General features: G+C 43.8%; 1 protein-coding gene across 1 annotated transcript in view; it reads right to left on the bottom strand.

Annotated features, from left to right (window-relative positions):
- Nucleotides 1–23,826, bottom strand: part of RAB5A (RAB5A, member RAS oncogene family) — a 32,800-nt gene extending 8,974 nt beyond the window's left edge. The window contains exons 1-2 of the mRNA XM_069582594.1: nucleotides 23,361–23,826; nucleotides 19,921–20,176 (exon numbers count right to left, since the gene is read on the bottom strand). Of these exons, the coding sequence (XP_069438695.1) occupies nucleotides 19,921–20,083 (163 nt within the window). The 5' untranslated portion in view covers nucleotides 20,084–20,176; nucleotides 23,361–23,826. The remainder of the gene's footprint in view (nucleotides 1–19,920; nucleotides 20,177–23,360) is intronic.
- Between the last annotated feature and the right edge of the window lie 337 nt (nucleotides 23,827–24,163).

Raw genomic sequence — 24,163 nt, 5'->3', positions numbered from 1 at the left:
TACTCCTTTTTAAATGAGAGGGAAAAAAAGGTCAGGAATGGATCACAAAATACAATCCCTTTCTCAAGTACAGTTTGATGCAACTTGAAAGAACTGGGTTATGATTTGCATTCAGACTTTTGTTTTCTCTGCTCCATACCCACAAAGCACAGCGACAGCAAACAGACTCATTCACACTTCCGTAATCAACGCTAGGCTCAGGTAAAGAATTATTCATTATGCTGCCTTAAAGGAAATATAATCTGATTCTCCAACCAGTTAAAGATACCACAAAAGGCTACCAATCTTTTTTTATAAATGCATGTACAAAATGACAAAACACAGGAAAAAGAAATTTCAGCCAATACATTAAAAGAGTAACAACCCCATGACCAAGTAGTTTCTTTCAGAAATACAAAGCTATTACACCAGCAGGCTAAAAAAGAAAAATCATATATTATTTAAATAAACTATAAAAGGGCATGAGTCAGTATTCCTAATATATACACAGAATTCTTCTGTAAAACAGATCAAGTGTCAATTTCACCCTTAAGCCAGAAACCAGCAGTTTACACAAAACTCTTAGGCAATCTCTCTGAATCTAGAAGCCAGATATGAAAGTCAAGATCACAATCACATAATATCACTTCAGATATTCTTAAACACGGTAATATTTAATATTAATTAATAATGTTTATTAATCATGATTAAATCTCTTAATAAATAAGTAACAAATTATTAGAAAGAGACATTATTTGAACGAAGGAAGAAGACTGAAATGAAAATCCAAAGACACCAGCTAAAACAAAGCAGACAGTAAGTTCTTTCAACCGGCTGGAAAAGATCCAGGTAACTGCCTTAAATACACAAGCAGCAACCAGGTTTTCAGTGGAATGTGGGAGAAGACTTGGTCCCTATCAAATTAGCAAATGACAAGGACAGTCAGCTCGCTCCTCGACTCTCTGGGAAGCCTTCCTCATCACACCCTTCCACCAGCAGGTCCCGTCTTTGCACTCGCAGAGCTCCCTGGGCGAGGAAATGTTTCACACTTTCTATAATTACTGGTGCACAGCATCTTTTTTTTCTCCTAGACTGAGAGTTCCTAAGTCACTTCAGTCGTGTCCGACTCTGTGCGACCCCACAGATGGCAGCCCACCAGGCTCCCCTGTCTCTGGGATTCTCCAGGCAAGAACACTGGAGTGGGTTGCCATTTCCTTCTCCAGAAACAATCTATTCTTGTCCATAACCAGTATCTAATATAAATCTCAGCTCATATAAGTATTCAAAAAGCTTGCTGAAGTTCGTAACAGATATGTACAATTATTCTGGACTATTTTGATTAATTAGTTTCCAAATAGGAAAAAACAGGTATTTCAAAAGGCCTCTCTCAAGTTATTATGTAACTAACACAACCTCAAACTACCAACAAGAGCTTTCTAACTTAGTAACACCACATTGTTAACACTGTATGTTAGAGCGTGATTTGGGGGGAGGAGAGAAAGGCCAGTATCAGAGGCCAGTGGACCGATGTGAGCACAGCCGCAAGTGAGAACCACCTAACAGTGCTGCAGTGCCACGAGAGCAGAGACGCGGGGCTAACACAGCCCAGGGTTATAAACGTCATACTGCACGGCCATCAGGATGGCCCCAAATCCTCAAGTTTCCAAGGACTAATGAAGGACTTAACTTCTCCCATGAGTCAGTCAAGTATAGATGATATCTTCAAATCCTCAGTGCTTCGAAAAGGACATTACTAGTCATTGATAAAGTTGTAAACATAAATTCTAGCATTCAAAACATCAACTACTACATCAATACTGAAGCAGCATTAACCGACCACCAACTCACCTGAATCTGCAAAACCACGTTAAATTTATCCAAAACGTCTATTTTCTCACTAAGAACCATCACTTTCTTAGGCCCCTTCAATTTCCTCTTCACTTCCATCACCAGCAATAGCTGCTGGTTTTCTTTTCAGGCCCATATGTCACAAAGAAACAGCTTTTATCACTTCAAGAGTTACTGTGTTCGCAGACGACAGGTAGAGAAAAACAAAGCTGCGTTGAGATACGGGTGCCGGCCTGTCTAACAGGCGCCCCCTGAGCTGACGCCATCAGTTCCTATGGCAAGCTTGGCAGCGGCTGACCCTGCAGTCTCCGCCACACTGCAGGTTCCTGAGTGGCAGAGCCTGGGGTCAGCTGAGAGCAGCTGAAACAGTGATGGGAAACCTGCAAAACCCCACAGCGTGTAATGTGTAAGACCCCGATAAACAGTGAGCAAGGAGGGGACACTGCGATATACTAGGTGAGGGAAGACCGTCCCCATCAGCAACATTAACCAAAGGTTAACAACGAATAAGAATTCAAACAAGTAAAATGAGTCCACACGAACTAAACAGAAAGCAAAAGAGAAAAAGCACAGGACCAGTTATCATCCCAATCCTCAACTTACTATTTTACCAAATTGATAGGAAAGAATTACTTTATTAGAACTGACCCCAAATCCTTAGATCAGTTTTGATTATATAAAAATTAAGGTCTTTAGGTTTGTAATTAAAACGTGTCACACATTCAAAACACAGGGACAAACACATCTAGAAAAACTTCTACAGCGGATGCTATGAGCTTGATTTTTAATATATAGAAACCTCATGTAAATCTTAAGAAAACATACATCAAAGATAAATATGTAACAAAATTCACAAAAGCCATATAACACAGAAAGAAATCAAGACCACTAGTAATCAACGAAATCATTCTCAGAGCAAAAACAGTTAAATTCTATCCCTTAACTAAGCAAGACTGAAAAATGAAACTGAAGCAGAGCACAGCCAAACTCACGCTCTGGTGGAGACACTGTGTGACTGTCCTGGAAACACTTCTGCCAGCACGTGGCAGAGCCACAAACACGCTCTTATTTGTTACTGTAGCATCTCGAGGAATCTCTAAAGATGGTATGGGAGCAAGGAGGGTAGGGAAACACACCTTTTAAGTTTGAAGTAGTTTTGTATTTAACAGTGAGAAATAACCTACTGTAATAAGATGGATAGCAAACACATGCAAAGATGCTCGACAGCACTCATTATCAGAGAAATGCAAATCAAAACCACAATGAGGTACTATCTCACACCAGTCAGAATGGCTGCGATCCGAAAGTCTACAAGCAATAAATGCTGGAGAGGGTGTGGAGAAAAGGGAACCCTCTTACACTGTTGGTGGGAATGCAAACCGGTAGTCACTATGGAGAACAGTGTGGAGATTCCTTAAAAAACTGGAAACAGAACTGCCTTATGACCCAGCAATCCCACAGCTGGGCATACACACCGAGGAAACCAGAACTGAAAGAGACACGTGTACCCCAGTGTTCATCGCAGCGCTGTTTATAATAGCCAGGACATGGAAGCAACCTAGATGTCCATCAGCAGACGAATGGATAAGGAAGCTGTGGTACATATACACAATGGAGTATTACTCAGCCATTAAAAAGAATACATCTGAATCAGTTCTAATGAGGTGGATAAAACTGGGGCCCATTATACAGAGTGAAGAAAGTCAGAAAGAGAAACACCAATACAGTATATTAACGCATATTTATGGAATTTAGAAAGATGGTAACGATGACCCTGTATGCGAGACAGCAGAAGAGACACAGATGTGAAGCACAGGCTTTAGGGCTCTGGGCGAGGGCGGGGTGAGGGCACGGCAGTGGCACGTGCACTTCGCCGTGTGAAAGAGGCGACAAGGCCGGGTGTGACGCGTGAGACGGCACCCGCAGAGCTGGTGCACCGGGGGACCCAGAGGGACGGGAGGGGAGGGGAGAGGGTGGGGCTCAGGATGGGGGGCAGGTGCACCCGTGGCGGATTCCTGTCAATGTATGGCCAAAACCACCACAATACTGTAAGGTGATTCTTCCAATTAAAATAAGTAAATTAATTAAAAACAATAATGTATAAATGAAAGGCACTGATGGCCTGGTAAGTACTAAGACGGAACTAAATTTAAAATTTACAAAATGACCTCTTAATTGTCAAAAAGCAAAATTATATAAAATTTTTTATATATAAATATAAATACATATATACATATGTAAATGTCCTCCCTTAAATAAAACTTTCACAAAAGTGGTGGATTTGATGCCCTATTAAAACTAAAAGGCTATAGTAGTTAGAGACGGGAAGAGCTTTGTTCAGGATCTCAGATGTAGGTCAGGGACTTGGGATCATAAAATCCAAGTTTAAGGTTGTTTGGGAGTGATGTGCAGGGGAAGCCCCAAAGGTTTTAGAGCCAAGTAAGTCAACGGTTGAGTCTGATGGATCTGGATCCAACTTCAGGAAGAAAGATGGCGAAACTGACCGAGAACGAGGCAGCAAAGCCCTCTGTGGAGGCAGACGCTGGTTTCCTGAGAAACAGGGAATCAATGGCCGCTAGTATCATGATATTAATAAAATGAATTTTATCAGACAGGTCAGCACTGACTTCAGATGATAAAACTGCACACAGACAGGAGTGTATGGATGGTTTAATGCCAACAACAGAAAAATTAAAAGCTGAGGCCATTTTTATTTTCCACTAAAACTGCATGTGTGTATAGGAGATTAGACTACAGAGCACTAGGTTACAGAGCAAAGATGGAGACAAAGCGTTCCCAGAAGAGTTACAGGTCAACGAAAGCAGGGAAGAGCTTAAGAAGGGATAAAAATAGACTGGGACAAAGGGGAAAGCACACACAGCAATTAAACTCAGACAGCAAACACTCCAGAAGAGCGCAAGGTAAAAACCTTACTATATAGATCGTGTATTAGAAACAAGGCAGGGGGTCCCTGGTGGTCCAGCGGTTAAGACTCCGCCTCCCAGTGCAGGGGACACGAGCTGGACCCCTGGTCAGGGAAGCGGGACTCCATACGCTATGGGGCAACTGAGCCTGCAAGGCACAACACAGACCCAGCGCAGAGTTGGCCTAACACTCATCATGTTGAGCTCCTTCTGAAACATCTGGTAAGAGCCTGAGAAGAGCCTGGGGCTCCCTGGGGGCTCAGATGTAAAGAATCTGCCTGTGAGGCAGGAGACCCGGGTTTGATCCCTGGGTCGGGAAGATCCCCTGGAGGAGGGCATGGCAACCACTCCAGTATTCTTGCCTGGAGAGTCCCATGGACAGAGGAGCCTGGCGGTGATAGTCCACGGTCACCAAGAGTTGGACACGACTGAGCGACTAACACTCACTTTCAAGGGGTTGGTATCCAGAATACACATGGAACTCCTATGACTTAGCAACACAAAAAAAAATCCAAACCACCCAGTTAGAAAAAATGGACAAACAACTTTAATAAACATTTCTCCAGAGATATACAAATGGCCAAGGATTTCCTGGCAGTCCAGTGGTTAGAACTCAGGGCGTTCACTGCTGGGGCCCAGATTGGATGCCAGGTCAGGGAACTAAGATTCCACAAGCCATGTGGCATGGCCAAAGGCGGGGAAATACACACACAAATGGCCAAGAAGCACATGAAAAGATGCTCAACATCATTGCTAGAAAAATGCAAGTCAATACTACAAGATACCACCTCATACCGTTAGAATAGCTACTATCAAAACAGCAAAAAACAAAGAGTTCATAAAGATGTAGAGGAAACTGAAAGCTTATGCGCTCAAAGTGGGAATGTAAGATAGTGCAGCCACTGTGGAAAATGGCACAGAAATTCTTCAAAAATACTAAACACAGAGCTACCATACGACCCAGCAATTCCACTTCCAGGGATATGCTCAGAAGATATGAAAGGTATTTGTACACCAATACTCACAGCAGTGTTACTCACAATAGGCAAAAGGTGGAAGAGACCAAAGAGTCCATCGAAGGGTGGACGAGAAAGCAAAATGTGGCCGATGGGATATCAGCTTCCCTATAAAAATAAGGGTAAATTGGCACCTTCACAAGATGGATGAGCCTTGATCACATACTAAGTGAACTAAGCCAGTCATAACAGGACACCATCATATAATTTCTCACATATGAGTGAGGTTCCTAGAGCAGTCAAATTCACACATAGGACGGCACCTGGCAGGAATGGAGGTGGGACGCAGGGCGTCACTGCTCAACGAGCAGGGCTGGGCAGGACGCCTGCACCACAGTGCGGACGTGCCTGATGCCAAACGCGCCTTTAAAACGGTTAGAATTGTAAGAACTCATTATGCACATCTTAACACAACAGAGATCGCCCAAGCAACACCTGAAAACAATCGCTGCCAAGTGAACCCAATCTTGGAGCGCTTGATGACACACAGGGAAGAGTCTGCAGGAAGTCATGCAAAATGAGGTGAAAACGTGATCATCACTTTTTCTCTAACACTGTCCAGGAGGAAGAGACACTTTTTAAAAGACTAATTCATGTAATCTTTTTCAGAAATAACAAAAGAGTAAAAAAAGCCAGTGTGTTTTTTTTATTTCACAATCAATCACAGCTTGACAGTTATTCTTAAAGGACACTGCTCTTCTAAGGGAATCTACTAGCAGGACTAAGCTAGTCGACGTCCAGCTGAACAGGATCACATGAGGACGTCTAACAGTGCACTAACGCACGCTGTTCTAAAGTCAGTCGCAGGAGTTTGAACTTGGTTAGTATTAAGCTAGTGCACCAAGCCTGGTCACCCGAGAAAAAAACAGTGTTTGAACCCTCAAGGCTGACAGACTGTGGTCACCACACCAAGGGGACTCACCAGACTGCGTGTATAGAACAGCGATGTAGCAAATACTAGACCAGGGAGCAGAACGGAGGCACAGAACACAGAGCAACGGGGCAGAAATGGGAGAGATGTCGGCGGGGGGGGGCGGGGGGGAGGCTGTCCCAGGCTCGCCACCAGTGTCAGACAAACGCTCCCCAACAAACAGCGAAAGAAAAGGCGATAAAGCTAACTTAGCTTGAAGGGATACACGTCTATGAAAGACATACGGGGAAGAAATGGAACAGACACGAGAGAAGGGAGGAAAGGGGAGAGGCTGTTATAAGCTAGTAACCAGTGTCAGACAAATGCTCCCCAACAAACAGCGAAAGAAAAAGGCGATAAAGCTAACTTAGCTTGAAGGGATATACGTCTGTGCAAGACATTTTATTTTTTTTCACTTGTTGGCCGCATCGCATGGCTGCGGGGTCTCAGTCTTCAACCAGGGATGGAGCCCACACTTCTTGCAGTGGTAGCGTGGGGTCTTAACTGCTGGACAGGCAGGCAAGCCCCTATGAAGGACAGTTTATTTACGGACAACAGATAAGGTGCTGAATAGTTTAAACAGTACTTTAAAAAAGTCCCTGCAGGGACTTCCGTGGCAATTCAGTGGTTAAGACTACATGTCCCCAATGCAGGGGGCACAGGTTCAATCCCCGGTCGGGGAACTGAGATCCCACACACTGCATAAAGCGGCCTGGTTCTGCACCTCAGGAACTCAGAGTTCAAAGGGGAAACTACAAAAGCTGAAAAATCAATAATTGTTCTTTGATCTGAAAAAGTGAGGTTACAAGGTTTCTACCACCCCCAAACTGGAGAAATAAGACAGGCTGGTACAAAAAAGCACCGTGTCTGAGCAAAGTCACCTGAGGAGACCCGCGCCGCTGCAGGACTACCTGGTGAAACTGCTGGGGACCAGCTACAGACCAGCCTGAGTCACAACTCCAGCAGGACATCCCCCGGTGGCCCCCCAGCTGGGAACACACTGCTGAGGCTCGGCACACGGGTTCGGCCCCTGGTCGGGGAAGATCCCATGAGCCGCGGAGCAACTAAGCCTGTGTGTCTGGGGCTCGTGCTCTGCAACAAGAGGGGCCACTGTGGTGAGAAGCCCAGCACCGTGGTGAGGAGCAGCCCCCGATCACTGAACCTGGAAAAAGCCCGCAAGAAGCAAGAGACCCGGAGCAACCATCAACAGACAAACTCCAGGAGAAGCCGGCAGGAAGGGAGGCACCACACTCCTGTGGGTTTGACAACCAGGAACTAGGTTAGGCTCTCACAGCAAACATCAGAGAGAAATCCTCTCCTGCTTCTGGCAAGGTGAGGGGAAAGGAGCCATTCTGAAATAAACGAGATCTTCATGTTCTTAACAAAGCCACGTAAGAAACTAACTGATCTGAGCATAACCTGTTGGGAGTATTATCAGACTCTTAACGGACCCGGAGAAGGAAATGGCAGCCCACTGCAGTATCCCTGCCTGGAAAATTCCATGGACGAATGAGCCTGGCAGGCTACAGTCAATGGGGTTGCAAAGAATTGGACACAACTGAGCAACTTCACTTTAATGGACCTGGAGAAAGAAATATCCAACTTAAGCCAGTTCTATCCTTCCACGGGGGAGAAAGGAAATTCCTAATTCCAGACCATTCTAGCCATCCTGTCTTGTCTAAGGCAGGGGAGAAAAAACACGATGACCATTTGCTCAACAACTCTACCACGCTACTTAAAGTGTACTCAGAGCTGTTGCTTTTAGCTACTGTATCATCTCCAAACAGCAAGAAAAATTACAAGGCATGCTAAAAGGCAAAAAACAGTTTGAAGAGACAGAAAAAGTATCAGCAGCAGAAATGTTGGAATCAAAAGACTGGGAATTGGAAACGACTAGGATTAACGAGCTAAGAGCCCTAATGTGGAGACAGAATGCTGAGAACAGACGGGCAGTGCCGGCAGAGAGCCGGGAGATATGAAGGGCCCCAAAGTGCCGAGATCAAAACACTATGACAGAAATGAAGAACGCCTCTGAGGGACTTCTCGGATGACTGGACGCAGCTGAGCCAAGAACCTCAGACCTTGAGGTCTATTAACAGAATCCTCCAAAGCTGAAATATAGAGAGAATCAAGACTGGAAAACATAGGACAACATATCCACGAACTTTGGGACAACTACAAAAGGTGTAGTATACTCACAGTGGGACTATCGCAAGAAGAAAGGAACAGAATATGTGAGGCAAAAAAGACAGAATTTCCCCCAAATAATGTCAAACTACATATCCAGGGAGCTCAGAGAACACTAAGATAAATGCTGAAAATTCCACACCCAGACATATCATTTTCAAATGGCAGAAAATCAAAGGTAACGTGCAGGACAGAGCCCAGGCTATTTTGCAAAGGAGGCTCCTTCCCCCTTTCTCTTTAGTGATATTGCTACTCCATCTGGTTCAAGAATCTAGCACTTAACAGTTCCCAGGCCTGATAGTAATCTTCCAGACTTTTAAAACATTACTGGCCTTGAAAGTGACCTTTAATGCTTAGCAATAATCCTACCTAAGTGAGTTTAAAATAAAAGTGCTAGTATCTGAGAATTTTATAATAGAAGACTGGAAAAGGGCAAGCTGAAGAAAGCAAGAAGAGACAGACACGACTAAGCTCCACAGTAAGAGCTCAGGACCTATCAGTTCAGTTCGGTCACTCAGAATCGCAGCACGCCAGGCCTCCCTGTCCATCACCAACTATAGACCCAGATATAATCATCTATGCTAAGCAAGGCCCATGGAAGCTGGGACTATCTATCCCTAAGGGAAGGAAAAAGTGATGAAGACTGAAATTTCTTTGATACCATAATCATTAAATAAAATTACTTTGATTCAGTAACCCCATCTAGACATTGATCTTACAGAAATAAGTCCAGAGGGGAAAAATTTCCAAGAACATATTCAATATTAGATGATTACCCAAAACAGCAAACAAAATGTAAACACTAAATGTCTAACAATAATGGTATGGTCAAAAGCTAGATTACCAGTTACTAAAATAAATATGAATACAGAAGTATCCTTCCTAATAAAGGGACAGAGCACAGCAGTGTGACATTGCAAGTGATTCCACATAAAAAGCCCCTGCAGTCACACTTTACAGAAAATGGAAACGAATGGACTCGAAAGCACGAAAAGATGCTTGGCCTCATCCCTATTACGGGGAAATGCACACTGAAGACTGCAGAGACCAATGTGGGCAAGAATGGCAAAGACCTACCAGCGTGCCACCTCCTCGAGTTAGTGCAACAGGGCACAGGCATTCTGTGCACTGCTGGGGAGCCCAGTGGGGAAAAATGTATCAGAATTACAAAAGTATGTAACTTTTGACACAGCAATCGACTTCAAGAAATTTGTTACAAAAATACTTGGAATACATAAGAAATGACTATGACAGTATTCACTGCAACACTGCTTATACCCCAAAGTATAAAACTACCGTGCGGATCTGAGACTAGAACTGATAAGCAATCCTGACGGGACCCATTCCATGGTCATAGCCAAGAAAAATGAGGACACCCTTCATAAGCCGATGCAAACGATCAGTGTATCTTCCCAGATGGCCACAAGATCTCACGCATATTCCTGCTGAAACACGACACTGGCTTTCTTTCCTCAGATCTGCACAAGCCTGTGATTTGAGCATCACTGATGCGATCTCTGAACTTCTGGGGGTAGGTCATAAAAAGCCACCCAGCCTCTGCCTGGTGTCTTGGGGACATTCATGCAACCCAGCGACATGCTGTTGAGGAACCCAAACTAGGAGGGAGGCCACAGGCAGGTACTCTGGCTGACAGCCCCAGCTGAGCTCCCGGACACGCTGAGGTGACGCAAGCCCCAGGACTGACCCCCCGCCATGACAGCAGAAAATCACCTAAGCCCACTCAACCCCCAGAACCAAGAGACAGTAATTGTTTTAAATGACTAAGCTTTGGAGTCATTTGTTTCTGAACAACAGATAACTGGGACAGTAATAAAGAGAAAAATAAAAAGCATATTGCAGAAAGTCTTATATGTTTTAGATTGCATAAAGTGGAGAAAACATATAGATGTTAATGTAACAGTAACTTTTCAAGGACAGAGTAGCACGGGGCTGCCCTGTGTGTGGTCGCTCAGGCTGTCTGGCTCTCTGACCCTCTGGACTGCGGTCCACCAGGCTACCGTGTCCGTGAGACGCTCCAGGCGAGGATACTGGAGCAGTCTGCCACTTGACTCCTCGAGGGGGTTGTCCCAAACCAAGGACTGAGCCCACTTCTCCCATGTCTCCTGCACCACAGGCGGGTTCCTCACCCGCTGAGCAAACAGGGAATCTCTGGGAAAAAAGAACTGAGTAGGCAGAAGATAGGAAGGAAACCATTTGAATTTTGAGTCACAAGAACAAAAAATGTGGCACATGAGGATGGCATCAAGCTGAACCCTGCGGCACTAACTCTGGAACATGAGTGATCCAAATGTTTATTTAAGATACTTTCACATCATTTTCCTTATAAATCGATACATAAGGGCGGTCTGTATCTGTCAAGTACCACACATTTAATTATAACAGAGTGCTTACATCATGTATATCCTGACCCTAAACTTCATGAATTCCAGAATACAGACTGCATGGAAGAAAAAGAAAGATCTGTCTTTAATCCCAGCTGTCACTTAGTTGCAAAATCTCCGCCGCATCACTTTTGTTGCCTTAGTTTCCCCGTCTATAAAAGTAGCATTTCCTCATAGAGCCACAGTAAGGTCCAGGTGACACTGCGGGAACGCCAATCCTATGAGTGCGTCATATAACACGCAACCAGCTTTAAAATCACCTCACACGTGATCCTAAAATCACCCTGTATCTCACAGAAGTCACATTTTCCTAAAATTTACAAATACTTATGAATACAATAGATTAAAAAGTTAGGATTCTCCAGGTTCTAACATACAAGGATAAATAACTCAAAAGTATTTTTTAAACCTTCCTGGCCATACCACATGGGACATGGGATCTCAGTTCCCTGACCAGGGACTGAACCTGTGACCCTATAGTCGAGGCATGAAATCTTAACCACTGAACCGCCAGGAAGTCCCTGAATAGCTATTTTATTTGACTGAGAAATGCTGATGATGTCTGATAATTACAGAGTGACTGAAGTCCCATATCATCACACAACTCTTTTTTTTGAATCCAAAGAGTGCCTGCTAGTAATACCTTCAACTTTGCAAACAGGATAAAGAACCATGAATGACTGATTCCCCACTCTGTTGTTACTGTTCCTCATCTGTATTACCAATAAAAAAAAGGTCAACATTTATCTCAAAGATTGTTTTGCAACCCTTGTAAAACATTAAGGATTATTTATTTTCAAAATCCAGTATGTGACTTCATTCTCATCCTGAGAGGTTTAGTAACTTGGTAGCCAGAGTTCATGTTTCAATCAAAACAGCCAATGCTAATCCCAAAAGCCCTGGAAGGACTCTGCCCTTTTCTCACTTTAATAAGCGTCCCTATTTGCCACTAAGAGGCCTGTTAACAAAAGGGTCTTGTGACGACTCCACATGATGCTGTCGTACAGTGAACTGGCTCAGCATGCATCATAAGGGGGAGTACGCAGAAGGAACACTGGATGACTACACCAAAGACCCAAAAGGGGGGAAGGTTAACTTCGATTCCTAGCATTTCCCACAGTACTAGGAACTTGGTAAGTTTGTTGAATAAATGAATTTTTGAGAAGCTTGACAATCTTATTTCCCTGTATGTAACAGAATAAAAGCAATAAATTAGTGAATCAACAGAGGTGGTTCATCATCAGTTCAGTTCAGTCGCTCAGTAGTGTCCGACTCTTTGCAACCCCATGAATCGCAGCACACCAGGCCTCCCTGTCCATCACCAACTCCCGGAGTTCACTCAGACTCACGTCCATTGAGTCCGTGATGCCATCCAGCCATCTCATCCTCGGTCGTCCCCTTCTCCTCCTGCCCCCAATCCCTCCCAGCATCAGTCTTTTCCAGTGAGTCAACTCTTCGCATGAGGTGGCCAAAATACTGGAGTTTCAGCTTTAGCATCAGTCCTTCCAAAGAAATTCCAGGGCTGATCTCCTTCAGAATGGACTGGTTGGATCTCCTTGCAGTCCAAGGGACTCTCAAGAGTCTTCTCCAACACCACAGTTCAAAAGCATCAATTCTTCAGCGCTCTGCCTTCTTCACAGTCCAACTCTCACATCCATACATGACCACTGGAAAAACCATAGCCTTGACTAGTTAGAGCTAATTGGTGAAATCATTCTGCCAAACAGCTCTGAACATTTCAGCAGCACCAAACGGAATTAATGAATGAAGTGAGACAGGGCAAAAACAGATATTCATGATCGCAAAACGTGAAACAAACTTTAAGAGGAAGAAAAAGTTTACCTGTATTGCTTGCTGCACTTAATGTGGAGAAAGCACACTCTTTAAAAAAAAGAGTCTGCTCTAGAAGACTCCTTATCTAGCTCAATTCTCATTTTATAGTGTGTAAACAGCACTGTTCTAAAACAATGCCAGGACTGAAGCTAAGCTTATTGGTTCCTAATTCACAGCAATGTTTAAGTAGCCACATACGGTAACATCTAAAACCAGGACACTGGAGAATAACTGAAGTTAAGACTATTAGAATATTTTTGGTCAGAACCGGTACAAACATATAAAATATCAAATCTTTACTAACTTCTTCACTAACCTATCTCAAATGCTGAATATGTACTTTTTATAAGGAAACATTATTACACATAAAGACAATATTCTTACACTTGAAGCCAAAAGATTAACTTCAAAAAATTTCAACTCTCACTGTAACAGAAAGAATAATGTCTATTTCAAAAATCATTTTTCTCGTGAATTGAAAACGAGACACTGGTGGTTTGTTCCCAGGTCTTCTATCCTTTCTCAAAAGCAGTTTTAACTGAAAACAATATGCAGGTGCCTTTGCTTGGATAACCATGAATGATGCGGTCACTTAAAAAGAGCCACATCCTGAAGTGGGAAGTCAAGTGGATCTTAGGAAGCTTTACTGTGAACGAAGCTAGTAGAGCTGACGGAATTTTAGTAGAGCAGTTTTAAGTCCTAAAAGATGATGCTGGTAAAGTGCTGCACTCAATAGGTCAGCAAATCTGGAAAACTCAGCCGGGGCCACAGGACTGGAAAAGGTCAGTTTTCATTCCAATCCCAAAGAAAGGCAATGCAAAGAATGTTCAAACTACTGCACAATTGCACTCATCTCACCCACTAGCAAAGTAGTGCTCAAAATTCTCCAAGCTAGGCTTCAACAGTACATGAACTGAGAACTTCCAGATGTGAAAGCTGGATTTAGAAAAGGCAGAGGAACCAGAGATCAAATTGCCAACATCCACTGGATCATAGAACAAGCAAGAGAACTCCAGAAAAACATCTACTTCTGCTTCAATGACTACGCTAAATTTAGCCTCTGAATGTGTGGATCACAACAAACTGGAACATTCTTAAAGAGATGAGAATACCAGACCACCTTACCTGCCTCCTGAGAAACCTTTATGCAGGTCAAGAAGCAACAGTTAGAACTGGACATGGAACAACAGACTGGTTCCAAATAGGAAAAGGAAGACATCAAGGCTGTGTATTGTCACCCTGCTTATGTAACTTATATGCAGAGTGTATCATGAGAAATGCTGGGCTGGAGGAAGCACAAGCTGGAATCAAGACTGCTGGGAGAAATATCAGTAACCTCAGATATGCAGATGATACCACACTAATGGCAGAAAGTGAAGAGGAACTAAAGAGCCTCTTGATGAGGGTGAAAGAGGAGAGTGAAAAGGCTGGCTAAAAACTCAACATTCAGAAAACTAAGATCATGGCATCTTGTCCCATCACTTCACGGCAAATAAATAGGTAAAAAGTAGAAACTGTGACAGATTTTATTTTCTTGTGGAAAAATCACTGTGGACAGTGATTGCAGCCACAAAATTAAAAGATATTTGTTCCTTGGAAGAAAAGTTATAACAAACCTAGACAGCGTACTAAAAAGCAGACATCATTTTGCTGACAAAGGTCCATCTGGTCAAGGCTATGGTTTTTCCAGTCATCACGTACGGATGTGAAAGTTGGACTATAAAGAAAGCTGACTGCTAAAAACTGATGCTTTCGAACTGTGGTGCTGGAGAAGACTCTTGAGAGTCCCTTGGACTCCAGGGAGATCAAACCAGTCAATCTTAAAGGAAATCAACCCTGAATATTCATTGAAAGGAATGATGCTGAAGCCCCAATACTCTGGCCACCTGATGTGGAGAGAAAGACCCTGATGCTGGGAAAGACTGAGGGCAGAAGAAGGGGATGACGGGATGAGAGGGTTGGATGGCATCACCGACTCAATGACATTAGTTTAAGCAAACTCTAGGAGACCGTAAAGGACAGGGAAGCCTGGCGTGCTGCAGTCCACGGAGTCAGACACGACTTGGCGACCGAATATAATACAGATGCAAAAAGATCAAGAAGGAAACAAATGTACAGGTTACAATTACACAAACAAGTCCTTCTTAAGGCTCACAAGGGAAGGGCAACAGTGGAGAGCTTACTACAGGAAAAACACAGGAGTTATTCTGATTCACATTTTCTGGCTGTTCTATTTCTCAGCTTAGGAAGCAATTTTAGCATCTACATACATGTAGTGTTCTATTTAACTGTGTAATTTCTCCCTCTAAGAAAATGTCCGTAAGTAACTTAGTCGACATGGGGAGCAGGCGCAAATGCTGGGGTAGTTAAGCGAGACTTTACCATGTAGAGTTTAAAGAAACATAGCTGTATTAATAAATGCTATCTACTTAAAGTCCATTTTTAGGAAGGCTCAAATTGAGGAAGCAGTTGCTCATAAAGGTTTTTACATCTTATTTGCTCTTAAAATCTTTAATAAGAAATTTCCAAGGGAAGACAATCTGGACATAAAATTCTTTGACACCGTCAAACCCTAAAATGCTGCGCCCTTGGCAGAGCAGCCACAACTGTAACATAATGCCGTGTCCTGACAATTTCAGAAAAATACCAACAGTAGTAAGAATGACTCAGCAAAAAGCAATGGTGGTGACAGCAGAGGTAACAGCTAACATTTCGTAAGCACTTCACCCTGCGCTAGGCCCTGTGCCAAGAAATGTATATGCACTTTCATTTAATTAAAAAATACCCCAAAACCTGTCAAATTTAGGTACTGTTATTTTCATTCCATATTAAGAGTAAATAAAGCTGGGTATGACTTGTGTAAGACAATGTAGCTGGTATGTGCCGGAGCTAGAATTTTAAATCAAACAATGCAGATACAGTCTGTCCCCAGGCTACACCCCTTTCTTAACCACAATGCTTCACTCTTAAAGTCCTGGCCATAAACTGGTAAGGTAAGGTAAAACCAATAACAGTATCTTTGAAACTAACTTTGTTTTTCTTAATTTTTAATAATAACTTTAGACCCATTAGATATTTTGAATCTGAAAAGAAAAACAAGTCCCCGTAGCCTGGTAGAGGAAACTGGACAGATGTTAAATAAAGTATAAACTTGGTCCTTCTAGTAAAAAAAAAGTCCTGAAATAATTATGTAAACATTCTCTTTAGGGTTAGTAACTGCTGCAAACAGCTTTAGACAGAGGGCACTTATTTCGAGTGTTCCGCGCATTGCCAGTCCTTGACTGCCAACGGCCACAAAGGGGAGCAGCCTCAGTGCAGATGACTGGAAACGCTGGCTGTTCAGCTCCTTTAAGTGAAGACGAGGCAGAGTCCTCGATGGAACAGAGAAGGACTACGGTTGTGAAAGAGGCCTAGCAGATTACCGAGACCACCGTACAACCTCGATCGACCACCGCGATCCTCAAACTGGAGTAGCTGACGAACAGCATGCTTTTTTAAAATCCTACAAAAATCACAGTTAAAAAAAAAAAAAAGCAATTATCCCATTTACTGACTGTGATATCAAACATTTCTCTCTGAAAGAGCAGAAAGACGGCATGCTTTTTCACTGCACATTATAAACTTGCTCCGATTTACCCTGAGGATCCACTTGCTTATAGACAGCATGCGAAAGTCTTTTTAAAAACAAGTGTATTTTTGACACAAGGAATTCCCCAGAAATCTTTGAGTCTTTAGGTGTTCAAGTTGTAAAGTGGAAAATGGCCAGCCCTATCATCCAACAAGTATTTACTGAATAGCTTCTGAGCCTCCAGATGAGATAACAAGAAGGGAGGCAACCACCTGAGCCTAAAGCTCCCCGCAAACCTTATGGGCTAGTCTCAGACAAACAGCAGGAACACAAATGTCACGTGGCCTTTAACTCCTGCCATAAGCTAGAACTCCCCAAAGCCCTACACCCAGCCCCTAACTACCCATCTCATTATGAGAGCTACAGAATCAAGGGGCAGGCGTGGGCGACACAGGGAGACAACATGGATTCTTGTTTTCTTAAATCAAGCCACCATGTTTAAGAACCACCACAAAAACTGACGACATCTGAATGTTCTTGACCACTCTAAGGTTCCAGAATACACAAATTCAAAAGTGCAGTATATCATTTCCACCTTACAACGCAACCAGAGAAGGAAAGTTTAAGTGAGCTCTTAAATGTTACTCAACATAAATAGTTAAATCTAAAATAAAGAACAGACGAAACATAAAACATCCGGCCAGGTTCATTTTTAGATAATTCCCCCTACACATCAGCCAGACAAAAACACACACTACCTACGAGTTACAGATCTTAAACAACTCAAACCTTGAAATCCTTAGATGCTTACAATCTACTCTAGTCCTTAAGAGTAAAGAGCTGCTTAGCAAAGAGCATAAAACAGTGCTCACTCTGTAAACAAGGTAATACATCTTACGCCTTAAACACGTTAATTATCTTTCAAAAACAAAAAACCAGGACTAAAATGTGGTCAACACACTGAAAAGGTATTCAACAACCATTAAGACAGAAACTTGGATGTAAATTCCTTCTAAAGGTGGTTAAAAATGCCAGATTCAATCTCTACAAGTACAAAGTATTACAAGTTTTACATGTTAGAATGAAAACTTTTTGACAATTTCATTAATGAAATGCAAACAATCTAATTGGTATTAAATGGAAACAGGGATTATATACACACACTCATACACACGTATCAGAAGATATGTACATTTATGATGTATGACATGGGGTTAAACTTTTCTTTTAAATGTCCTTCAGATGCCATTAGGAAAAAGTACTCTTAGAAGGTTATTGGGAGTGTCCGTAACAAAAACAAAACTCCTCTCGGCCTACATTTCCCAGGAATTAAGTTCTTTACTACAGTGTTTCACTGCTTCTTCTATTTTAACACGTGCTATGAAGGCAGGGAGGGTAAGAATACAGCAAGTCCGAAACTCATTTTGACCCAGGTGTTTAGCCTACAATGCACGTGTATTTTGGGAAATGCTGCAAGCAACAATCACTTGCCAAAAAAGTAGTTATAATAATTAACCTTTTGCACCAGGTTAAGGTGGGTGGGCACAGTCTCCAAAGTCTTTAAAATTTTTCCTACCATATGGGCTAGGCATCCCTGGTGGCTCAGTTGGTAAAGATTCTGCCTGCAATTCAGGAGACCCTGGGTTCAATGCCTGGGTCGGCAAGACTCCCTGAAGAAAGGAATGGCCACCCACTCTTTATTCTTGCCTGGAGAATTCCACTGATAGAGGAGCCTGGTGGGCTACAGTCCATGGGAACGCAAAGAGCCAGACACAACTGAGTGACTCATATACTGTGTGGACTAGTTTCCTTTGGTCCAGTTTGTTTTCTGGAGGAGGCTAAAGCTTGAGAAGTAATACTTCATTACTAAACCACATATGCACACATATATTAACAAGGAAACAACAAAGCATGTGCGATATATTGTTCATCACAATTTTTAAAGATACCAAGATTTCTAAATCAAAATAAAAAACTCATGTGAAGGACTGTATTTCTGATGCTCACTCATTATAAACAAACATGAAGTATTAACAATAAAATGGGATCGCACTGTAACATGCTCCGCAAACACTGGGGGCTGGCTGGCCCTTGTTATACTGCTAGTCTGTTAAGTAGGAAATATCCGTTACCTACTGCATTTCCTATAGAAAAGTCAGGAGACAGCCGAGTTCCGTGATTTACATTAAAGGGAGAGTCTAACATCATAACCGTAGCTCTCAGTGCACTTGCCTGAGGTCATATGCCCAGTGCACAGCGTAAGCTACGCTTCTAAAGATGGGCTCCAAAGAAGTTCCCATATGCCAAAGGGCATCTACCTTACATACTTCAGAAGTAAAGTATTTGACTTTTTAAAACATGGGGTTAAAAATATATTCGTGAACACCTGAAAAAATATGGTCCTGCTTAATTACACACCTCTTGCAAAGTAGCGTGAATCTTATAGCTGTGTGGTTCCTCTGACATTACCTAATTCAAAAGCTCATTTGACACATTAAGCAAAACCAAAACGGGCTTTGCCCCACTGCTACACAGCTGCAGACCTAAGTTCAGGGATCTCACTTCTCATCTCTTCCCAGTACGGCACTGTTGGCTGTCTCCTCTTGGTCCCACACCTTCCTTCCCTCCAGTCTGAACACCGTCCCTGTGTCCCTGTGAGCAGTCTTGACGCCACCTCTTTCCCCTTTTCTTTCACTTTCTCTCCAGGTCTCATTTCCCTTTCACGTCCCTCTTCATTAATCACTGGCTTCTTCTCTTCCCTCACCCTAGGACCATTCTTAAACATGTTTGATAAAATGTAACTAGTTTTGCAAATCAGTGTAATTTGTAAATAGTCCAGTTATTTAGAATTTAAATGGTAACTCTTTTACTCTTTACTTTTACTATTTTCGCCATTCATTCTAAAGCCAACACAATTCAGCAGACGAGTGATAATTTGAAAATGCTTTTAAACATTATCAAGAAAGATACCAATCAAATCTGAGACTTGGGACACTGATTCTACTCATGTTTGCATCTGTATTTTATGATCTTGGAGATAACCAGGAAATCAAAATATTAAAACACATTATGAAAAAAAAATAAAACACATTATCTTATCAAAAATCAAGCTATAAAGCTTGAGTCTGCAGCTCAGCTCTTTTATTCATGCTGTGACCTATTTAGTTACCCATCATCATACAATCAGAACTGCAAAATCTTATTTGTCAACGTACGAGTCAATTAAATGAAGAAAGGTAAAAGAAAATCTCACCCCCGATGGTACTCTCCTGAAATTCATGAAACTGGCCCTTTACGAAACGAAGCACAAGGCTCGACTTGCCAACAGCAGACTCCCCCAGAAGCACCAGTTTAAACTGGCAGATCTTATTCCCAGTGTTTGGCCCGTTGGGTCTTGCTGCTCCTCGATTAGCCATGTCCAAATTTGAAAGAAGTCCCTAATATCAGTTTCTTAAATGAACTTCCAGGATGCAAGGAGTCAATTCTTTTCTTTCTGGAGGTAAAGAAACCTGTAAAAAAACAAATATGAAGTAATTAAAAATACAAATCAGCAAAACAAAGCAAACCTCATATCATCACTTTAAAATTTTGCCTGTAACACAGTAATACATGACAACTAGAACCTCTATTGGACACTGACTGTCATTTACTTTAATTCACTGCCTTGATTAATAAGTAAAGGTATGAGCTTTGAGCCTAAAGTCATGCTGTAATTTTTAAGCCTCTGTAAACATTCTAAGTCTAACCTTTACTAAAGACTCAATTTCGTGCCAGATGGTTTTAAATACTTGACATAGCCACTCAGCAACCCTATAAAGTCGCCTATTCCAATCCTTAAAAAATGAGGAAACAAGCATAGGAAGGTGAGGTGACTTGGCTGAGGCCACACAGTTACTGTGGCAGAGCTTCAACAGGGCTGATTTTCAACCCACGCAACCTGAAAGGTGACTGGTTCTGGTTCTGGAGCTAGATTACTTAGGTTAGAATGGTTTTGAGTAAAATTAAGTCAATTAAGGAAAAAACCTTAGAGCTTAAAACAGTTAAGCTCAATAAAAGTCAGCCATTATTCTTTGAAGGCTCCTTGTAAATGGCACATGCTTTTTATTTAATGGTAACTTTGGAGCAACAAATATTTTAAACAGATCTATGTCTGGTGGCTAAAGGATTTAACACTGTATTCTCATGTCCTCAAATACATCATCCATGGAAGTGTTAACAGCGGTTCTCCGGATGGTGAGTGAGTGAGTGTCCTACTTACTTATACTCTTCTGCAGTTTTGGGGCTCACAATTAAACGTGTCATTATTTCCTATTTAACACACTTACAAAAAACTAGCCTAAAATGCAACTTCTAAGTCTTCTTTTATCATTTAATAATGATAATTCTCAAAGATACTAGCAAACTTTAAAAAAATTATTTTCCAAGCTACTCACAAATCATTAGCTCAGTCAGTAAAGACTTTGCCTGCAGTGCAGAAGACCCTGGAAAAGGAAATGGCAACCCACTCCAGTATCCTTGCCTGGAAAATCTCATGGACAGAGGAGCCTGGTGGGCTGTAGTCCATGAGGTCTCAAAGAGTTGGGCACGACTGAGTGACTAACACTAAATAACTCACAAATCAATCATAATAGCTTTCTTCTACTTTTAATCAAAATCTGACCCTGTGCTTAATAACATTAAATATGATGATTCTCCTTCTCAAGTCACTGTTGGATTTCATTTAGGTACCTCGTAAGAAATTTGTCTTGCCCATGAAACGAGTTTATACAAGAATCTCTCTTAACAATCAACTCATTAATAAACATATCTATGAGACCATACATCTAAGACAATAAAATCTCCTCTACTTTATCTAAACAGCAGCACTGAAGACCTCTTATCTTTCAGTAATACATACTGTACCTAAAATATTTACAAATGAAATAATAGATCTGAGTTGCTCCCAAACAATGGGGGTATAAATAAAACAAGATAACTGAAGCTAGTTGATGGGTTCATTATACTATTCTTCCTGCTTCTGCATGAAGAATTTTCTGTGATTAAAAAAATGCTCCAATCTCACATCTATCCTCCCACCACTCCCAAACATACATCTGGGGATCTAATTCGATATAACTATACTAATTTCTGTTGGAGCAAGTGCCTTCATTTCAAACTCTCTACTCCGGAATATCCAATTTTCACAACTGCTGTGAGAAATTAAGAGAATATATACCTAAAATATTTCTGATACAGTGGTCAACACATAGCAGCGATTGAAAATAGGCAATTAAAGTGCCCCTTTGATGAAATAACGACCAAATATCAATAGAATGTCATGTAAACTGAAAATGTACCAACAAATCTTCATATATCACACACAACAGCAACTGAAACACTTCCCAGCTATTACCTACAGAACAGCAAACTGAATTACTCATCAAGGACAACGTGCTCTGAATTCCTATAGTCCTCCCGAAATTTCAGGGAAAGCATCAGATGCTCATTAAAGGAAAAAAAAAAAAAGATTTAACTTTGGTTATAGTTCCCTCCAAGGACCTCAAACAAAAATATTAACTAAATCTAATTATGAATATAGTTAGCATTACATTAAGGTTAAAAGCTATATTTTGTAATATTCATTTGTACTCATTACAAACTTTTGTTTTCCAAAACCAAAGATTTTGCAGAAAATGCATTTTAAATCTTTTGAAAATAACTGCTATTCTGTAGTTAAAGTCCTTCTAGGTGCTCTTTGATCAAAATTGAATTCATAACAGCAGCTAACATTTACTAGGCATTTATTTTATGCCAATCACCATTCCACGAATTAGGCTTACAGCAACCCTAAGAAGGTCTTATGATCCCCATTTTAAATTAAGAATCAAGTTTCTTGAACTGCCCGGAATTATCGCAGTGGTGTCCATGTGGTTTTTTTCCCCCACTAGTTATGTGAAAGGCAACTGATTGGACACTTAGGCTCCACTTCAGCAAAAGACAAAAACCAAGTATGCGAATTATGACGTTCAGAGCTTAAAAAGTCTGAAAGTCTCCAGAGAGTAGCCAGTTTGCAGGGAGGCGAACAGCAGAGCACGTTCAAACGGCTCCACCGTCTGAGGGCCTCGGCGGCCTACCTGGGTCGGGTTGCTTTCAGGCCGCGGTTCACCACCTTCCAGAGCTGAGACAAGAGGCCCTGGACAGCCGGGCTCCCCGGGCCACCGCCTCCCTCCATTACCCGGCTCGGGGAGCCGGGGTGGGCGGAGCTCCCCGAATTCACACCTGCCGGAGGCCCAGGTTCCTCCTCGGGGAACACCTGAGCCACCGGCAGCAGCTCCGACCGGCCAGCAGGCAGGCCCGCCGGCCCGCGCGCACCCCTCCCGCCTCCTCCCCGAACCCGGCCCGACTCCGGCCGCGGACCCCCTACCCGGCTGCCGGGACGGGGCAGCGGCGCCGCGGCCTCCGGGCCGCTCTCGCGGCGCCATCTTGAGAAGGGAACAGGGTGATACCCGCCGCTCCCTCGGCCGGCCCCCAAACCCTGGCCTCCGGGGCCCCTTCAGGGGGCCACCGCGGCCGCCGGGCCGAGACGCCGCGTCCGGCGGCTCTCCGGTCCCGGGCCCCGGCGCGAGCAGGAAGGCTGGGGGGCCCTGTGACGGCGGGGCCCGCGGACCACCGGGGCTCTGACCCGCTTCGCGGGCGGAAGGCCGGCGGGGCTACCTGGGCTCGCCGCGCGTGGAGCTGCGGCGCTGAGGCTCCGGCTGCAGGTTCCAGGCGCAGCCCAGGCAGGGCCTAAAGAGCGGCGGCGGCGGCGTGTCCTCCAGTCGCGCCGCTCCCCTCAGACTGGACGGTGCGGGGATCGCGCCGCGGTGCCGCCCCCGTCGGGCTCCGTCCCCGCCTCTCTCCGCTCCGCCTTCCTCTTTCCTTTCTCTCCTCCTCCGCCGCCGCCGCCGCCCGGCGCTCGAGCTCCCGCTGATTCCTCCTCCTCCTCCCTCCTCCCCTGAGGCCCGCCGCCGGCTCCTCCGCGAACCAAAACACAAACACTCCAGCCCCAGCGCGAGAGCCACTTCCGCCGCCGGGCGCCGGCCTCGCCGCCACGTCGCCGCACGTAGCGAGGCGCGCCCCTCCGTCACTTCCGCCGCCGCCCGCCCGCCCGCCCGCTCTGTCCGCGCCCCCGCCCGCTCTCAGAGCCCTCCCTGGCGGGGCGGGGCCGCTGGGTCACGTGACCCCCACCGCGGGGCGGGTCCAGCCGCAGGCCACCTCCCACCCCCGGCGGCCCTTGCGCGCGCAGCCCCGCCCTCGCGCGCGCCATTGTTGTCTGCTTGGGGCTCTCTCGGGCTGTGGGCCGGGAACGGCGGGGAGGGCTGTTTAGCTGCCCCGCTTTCGGCGGCACCCTGGAGAGCTCGGGCCGACGTAGGGCTGTGACTGTTGGCGCGGTGTCCCCCGTTCCTTACCCTGCAGCACCGACTCTGCTAGGTCGGCAGACTTTTCTGGCAGAGAGAGCCTCCTGACGCGCGTCCTTG

This window comes from Ovis canadensis, chromosome 1 (genome assembly GCF_042477335.2).
Source record: "Ovis canadensis isolate MfBH-ARS-UI-01 breed Bighorn chromosome 1, ARS-UI_OviCan_v2, whole genome shotgun sequence".
Lineage (NCBI taxonomy): Eukaryota > Metazoa > Chordata > Mammalia > Artiodactyla > Bovidae > Ovis > Ovis canadensis.
The sequence above is the reverse complement of the archived record's forward strand: the minus strand, read 5'-3'. Positions and strand labels throughout refer to the sequence as shown.